The 6774-nt window shown below is 28.9% G+C and overlaps 2 protein-coding genes across 2 annotated transcripts; one reads left to right on the top strand and one right to left on the bottom strand.

The window, feature by feature from the left end:
• Positions 1-4803: 4803 nt before the first annotated feature.
• On the bottom strand, positions 4804-5265 carry BX663DRAFT_520433 (uncharacterized protein). The gene has a single exon (XM_051529114.1). The coding sequence runs from the start codon at positions 5183-5185 to the stop codon at positions 4955-4957; it is 231 nt and encodes a 76-aa protein (XP_051379776.1). The 5' UTR covers positions 5186-5265; the 3' UTR covers positions 4804-4954.
• Positions 5245-6145, top strand: BX663DRAFT_554742 (uncharacterized protein; the record flags this gene model as incomplete). The annotated part of the gene is made up of 4 exons (XM_051531558.1): positions 5245-5446; positions 5581-5623; positions 5689-5751; positions 5980-6145. The coding sequence occupies 4 exons, from the start codon at positions 5245-5247 to the stop codon at positions 6143-6145; spliced, it is 474 nt and encodes a 157-aa protein (XP_051379775.1).
• Positions 6146-6774: the final 629 nt, after the last annotated feature.

Below are 6774 nucleotides of genomic sequence, written 5' to 3'. Positions count from 1 at the left end.
CAGGTTTTACAATTGTGAAATTAGATATTTCACAATACTGAAATGTTATTGAAATGTTATTGAAATGTCTAATTTCAGTAACATTTCAGTATACTGAAATTAGACGTTTATTTGCAGTGAAATGTCGGAATTTTAAAAATATTTCTATATCAAACGTGAGAGAAAAATCTGCTCATTTCAAATTTATTAAAACTTTTTTATTTGGTTAAGAATTGATAGAGATATTAGCATATAAAGATTTGTCTAATAATTAAAAAATATAACAAATTTTTGGGTATAGTCTTTTTTACTAAAAAATAAATTTAGAATCCCAATTTTTTTTGACTTCAAATTTCATTGGACAAAAATTTTATTTTTTTTTATTTTTTTGAACAAGTCATCAAATATAAGCGTGTGTTAGCTGTGTGTGTTATGATTGTAGTCGTCCTTATAACTAAGTTAATAGAAATGAACCATCATTTATTACATAATAAAGAGGTTATTCATATAAAACTAGTATGTTGAACTTCACGGCATAATATTCATTCTACATTCAGTTTTAATAATAGTCATTGTTAGTAGAATGTTCGAGCAATAATAATAATTATATACATAATTCAAACAGGATTATGACTGGTGTATTCAATTACATAATTGTTCTTGAGTGATACATATCAGATATACATTAATAATATCGAATATTGTTAAGTAATGAAATCATATACAATGATAATGATAGTAGCTCATAAATAATGGGTATCGTTGCAGCTAGACATATTCACTGAGAATTAATATTGATGTGTCGCAGTCCAATAATAATAATTCGTTGTGTTTCTAGGAACAGCGACAACTCAGGAAGAAAAAAGAAATAAAGATATATCCTATTGATCGCAGAATTATTCGGAGACAATGTTTTATGTAAAACGCTTTATTATAGTAAAACTTGCTTATCTGAATCATATTTCCATTAATAACACTTACCTTGTAAAAACATATAAATAACCCTCAATCTTTCCATGTAATTTTCGTTGTACAATTTTTGTATTATCTTTAATAAACTATACGAAGTTTTCACAGACTTGTCTTCTGTCTATTCTTCTTCCATTTTTTTCTGCTAATCAAAACAGACTTGTCTTTCTTTTTCTCTTTCCTTATCTTTATACTCAAAACAGTGTGTGATATTTCTTTTAAAATATCAAATAAAAATATTAGAAAATAAAAAAAATAATATTAAAAGAGTCAACGAGACCGAACAATAGTTCTAAAGTCGATTATTTTATTTATGAATTAAATTGTTGGGTATTTATAATAATTGTTAAAGAGGTCTCAGATAAGATGTGAATCAGAAAAATGTTAGTTACGATTGAATAAGATATATTATAGATAATGAAATCTTAGAAGCTTTAATAATATTTGACGGAGTGGATCAAGAAAGTTTCAGGAGAATATAGATAGAATTCCTTGAATAAATTTATGAACTGCATGTTTAATCAAGAAACATAACACTATAAGTCGGCTCATGACAAGCATTTATCAACAGACTAAGTATCCGCCCCAAATTTAACTTAATATAGAAGGAAGAAGGAAGGAAGGAAAAAAAGAAAAAAAAATAAATAAATAAAAAAATAAATAAATAAATAAAGGAAAAAGGAAAGGAGATAGATAGACAGATGGATAGAGAGAGAAAGGTTGAGAAAATAAAACCAGACAAGATAGAATAAGATTGCAAAGGACAGGTGAAAATAGAGGAGTAGAGTTTACTACATTGTATTGTATTATGTTATATTGTATTGTATTATAATATGTTATGATGTGATACGTTACATTATGATATGTTATATTACCTTAGAGCATATATCTATATAGTAGAATGAATAAATGAACAGTTATTATTATTAGACTAAATTACTATTAATACTGCTGCTACTGCTATTACTCATATGTATGTAATTTTTTTTTTCTGATAAATGACAGTAGTCTTTTGTAATAAAATAGCATAGCATATTTATATGTATGCTAAATATGTATTTGAGATATTATTGGAATATACTAATGAATTAATATCAATCAAAGCATAATAATACTGGTTAAAATTAGCTAAAACTAGCTAAAACTAGCTTATATGCTTATTATTAATTCTATTATATGCGTTTTATGTATTTTATGCCTTTTTAGTGAAAACATGAATTATATAGTTACCTTTATACGATATATATCTCTTACTTTATTATTATATAGTTACTATCACCTAGACAACGTTAACTTTTTTTTTTCTGATATTAATTTTAATGCTTAAAATGGTATCTAATTAGCTAAAGGCCAACGGTAGTCGTAGACAACACATATATATATTATACTATGCTATTACATCATCCTCATTTTATGATTTAATAAGGGGCAAATATATATAAATCATATAAGCCATATAAATCATATAAATCATATATAATAGAACTTGAACATTTGCTAAGGTTTAGATTGAATCAGATCAGAATAGGTCATTTACTGACAGCTCATTTCAAGTAATGGAGTGCATTTATGACTCAAATATCTCTATATTTTTATCTTTATTTTTATTGTCATTTTCTCTTTTATTGTGTATAATATTATATTGGTTCCTTATTGTTCCTGAATTATTTTAGTACCCTCTAGATTATATAATTTAATTTGCTTGTATCAGCACTGTCAAGACAAGATTGAAATACCGCACATCTAATTTAAAAAAGAAGTCAATCAATCCATACATACACATGTGTATTATTTATTCTCTCATAATATCAATAATGTAAGGAGTGTTTGTATACGTCATCTTTTCTTATCTTTATTTGTTGTTTATTTCTACTTTTTTTTTTCTTTTGTTTTTTTTTCCATAACCCCAGTTATTTAAAGAAAAAAAAAAAAAGAAATATATTTCTTTTAGCTTTATATCTTTCAACTATACATGTAAAAGATGGTATATACAGATATAATACATAAAATGAAACGATAGAGATATTATATAAAATAAAATAAAATAAAAGGGAACAGAGTGAAATAAAAGATAAAATGTACTTATACGTATTTATTTCAAATATATATATAGACATATACTAAATATATTATCCACGACAATAGGTAATGTCATCCATATTGCAGCGATCTTGCTTTCTATCGTACAACACATGCTTACCAAAATATATTATAGATTAGACTTCTGGCTTCTTCTTTTAATATTGATGCTAATGCTAAAGGTTTATTACGTCTTCTATTTCATGGTAACCCTATATTAACTGTTTTAAAATACACCACATACTATCTACTCACCACTAAATTGTTATTACTACTACTAGAATAGAGCAATACTATCCTTGTTATATCTTCCTGATGCTTATCTCTTCTTATATATACTTTACTCTTATCAAGTAGTTAGTAGTTATGTATATTTACTTATTTATCTATCCATGTGTACATATCTGCTACTTTTGATATTACCATCTTTATTATCATTATCATTATCATTATTATTCTTACTTTGTTTACACATAGACATGGCTCTCAAAAAAGAAACAAAAAATCCTAGCGTTTATCTTATGGCATGTAGTATTGGATCGGTCCTTTTATAACTACAAGATATATGAAAACTTGCTGTGACTTAGAGAATAATCAAAATAGCTTAGGAGGCGCATCGAAGATATGACTCCCTCCAGATCAATTCATACCTACCCATTGGAAACAATTTCACCTATACGGACCACCCATTCCTCACTCGCACCGCTTCCAAATGGGAATTTCATTATTCCTTAACCCAGCATTCGCATATACTAACATCTATATAGATAATTACTCGTCACCCTATTATATGCTTTGTCATATCGACAACCTTAAAATATACTGTCTATATCTTCCACCTCAGCCAATCATCGCCAAGCCTGCTACACCCGCTAGCGAAAATCTGTAGGCTTACAACGCGCAGTTTGGTGGAATAAATACAAACAAGCTGATCAAACACTAAAATCAGAAATAAAAAATGCAAGAGCCACAGCATTTTATAGCTTCTGTGATGAACTTGACAGTGACCCTATAGCAGCTATGCCCACTATCAAACGGATTATACAAGCTAAATCCCGCTCAAAACATGTCTTTAAATCAGCTCAAGACCCTCAACAAGCAGTTAATGAAGAGCACAGGTAATTTATTAACAAACAGTGTCGTTGCCAATTGTTTCATTTTTATTTTATTTTTTATTTTTTAATTTGAGTAGATGAAATTGAGATTATTGATTGTGGGAAAAACTCAAACTCAACAGAGGAAGTATCAGGTATAAACTTAAAATAACTTCTACCTATTCCAATGGTTTACTCATTCTTTATAAATACAGACAACTACTCAAAGCAGTCAATAATAAATATAGCAAAAAGCATATTCTTTAAAATTGAACTAGCAAATGTTGACCTATACCAATATGGCCACTTTGCTAATAAACAGATATATGAACAAGTACAGAAAAAGATTACCAAATCTTCACACTATATGCGCGAATTCTCAATTTGCACACTGGTTAACCAAAGAGAATGCACATTTTGGAAAAATCATAATAAAAAGAGAAAGAGAGAATAGCCTACCCGTTAAAGGTAGGTCGCTATGGTTATTTAATGAAGGTGTTAAAGGTAAAAAAAAAATTAATATTAGATTATATTCTTGTTTGTATTTATAAAGCAAAATAACTTAACGAATTTTTTTTTCTAGATCATATACGTGACTTTGATACGCGATTCAGAAAGCATGTACGGTTGGCTATGTTAGAAAATCGCCTACGATTAAACAGTAGTTTTTTATTTAAAAAATACATGACCCCATTTGAGCACAAGATGTTATTAAATATATCGAATTTGCCTGGGCTGGATCACTTTAAAGGAATAAGGAACGAAGAAACCTCTTTAGGAGCAAGAGGAAAAACGTAAAAGAAAGGAAGGGTGTGATAGATGCAATGTAAATATTATACAGGTAGTGTAGGAGAATGAGGAAGCCAATCTAAGAGACGTTGACCAGGATTGAGCGGGTTAGAAAGAAACGGCTTATTGTGTTGTAACTGGTCAAGTTCATGAAGGATAAAGCAGATGGAGGGCCATCGAATGTGCCAAGGGATGACAGAATGAGATGAGACTGGTTCCTTGGTGGGAAGTTGATTTAAAAGAAAGGACAAGGGATCTTCTATAGTTTCAGGCATCTGTAACCGACGGTGTATTTGGAGACATATGACTGCATGTCGTCGAGTGAGGCGTTGAGATGGATGAATGGGGCAGTATGAGAAAATCGCCTACAACAGAATCACATGAAACAAAAATACGTCTTTTGAATCTAATGATTACAGGGCTCAAGAAGAGATGCTTTTGTGAAAAAATATTTGCTTCATTTTCGTCAGTTTCTAATTCACCTATTATTCAGAGAGACTATGATACAAACGATATTGAATTAGAATTAATTGATTGTGCTGGAAACATTCAAATAATATTTATATACCATTAGGTGAATATAGATATCTCATATCTACTTGTATAATAGACATGCTTTCATTTTTCGTTGCCAATACAAAATTCATTCGTCTATGCGTAATTGATTAAGCTGGCCTTTCAAATGACCCTGATGATGTCTATAATACATTAAAGTATGTAAAATGAAAGGAATCACAAAATATTACAATTTTATTTTCATATTAATTTTCCATTGTAGATTATATAAGTCAGTAAAAGAAATTGTAATAGATCATGGATATAAAATTGAAGTAATTGACAGGTACAGCTTATTACATGATAAAAAGAATATATCAATCCAAAAATTTAAGAGTAGAACCGGCTGCAAGAGACGTTCTCAAACTTAATAAATTAGTAATAGTATCTTAATAAATTTAACTTCTATCACTGACTTGAGTCGAGTTATTAATTTTATATTATTTTATTATTCCTCACTTCCATTTATACCAAGTTTAGTTAACTAATTAATAAATTTGATAAATAAAAATAGTATGTTCAGTATGTTGAATACAATCTACGAATTGGGTATTTTAGAATATAACCTATTTGTAAGTGATCCCAATCTATTTGTAAGTGATCCCAATCTATTTGTAAGTGATCCCAATCTATTTGTAAGTGATCCCAATCTATTTGTAAGTGATCCCGATCTCATTTGAGTGATCCCAATCTATTTGTAAGTGATCCCAATCTATTTGTAAGTGATCCCGATCTCATTTGAGTGATCCCAATCTATTTGTAAGTGATCCCAATCTATTTGTAAGTGATCCCGATCTCATTTGAGTGATCCCAATCTATTTGTAAGTGATCCCAATCTATTTGTAAGTGATCCCAGTCTCAATTGAGTGATCCCAGTCTCAATTGAGTGATCCCAGTCTCATTTGAGTGATCATGATCTCTTTGTGAGTGATCTACATTGTATACACTTTCCTGCCCATCTTCGTAAAAGAAAGTATTTGTCATTGCAAAGTTTTAAAACAAAGGTGAAAAAAAGTTGACTTTTTTTTTTAAAAAATCTTAGAGTTTATATCATTTTTTCTAGCCAATTTGATTCAACATATTGTGACATTTCTCCTTGCTCAAAAAGACAAGTTCACTTGGCATAAATAGACAAACAGATTTTGCTTTCAATTTTCGCAAAGTGGCAATATTTACCCTCTTCTCTGTATCATTTCTACAACAAGAAGATATAGACACATAATATTTTATTTTTATATTCTAGGAATAAACATGCTATGCAAATAGGGTTGAAAATATATAATCCATGTAAATATAGTTATAGTTGATT

This window comes from Cokeromyces recurvatus (assembly GCF_025118155.1).
Source record: "Cokeromyces recurvatus strain NRRL 2243 chromosome Unknown BX663scaffold_28, whole genome shotgun sequence".
Taxonomy (NCBI): domain Eukaryota; kingdom Fungi; phylum Mucoromycota; class Mucoromycetes; order Mucorales; family Mucoraceae; genus Cokeromyces; species Cokeromyces recurvatus.
Note: the sequence above shows the minus strand (reverse complement) of the source record. Positions and strands in the feature narration are given on the sequence as shown.

Bases quoted from the DNA above. Each gene is read 5' to 3' on its own strand.
- BX663DRAFT_520433 (XM_051529114.1), bottom strand. From the start codon at position 5,185: ATGCCTGAAACTATAGAAGATCCCTTGTCCTTTCTTTTAAATCAACTT.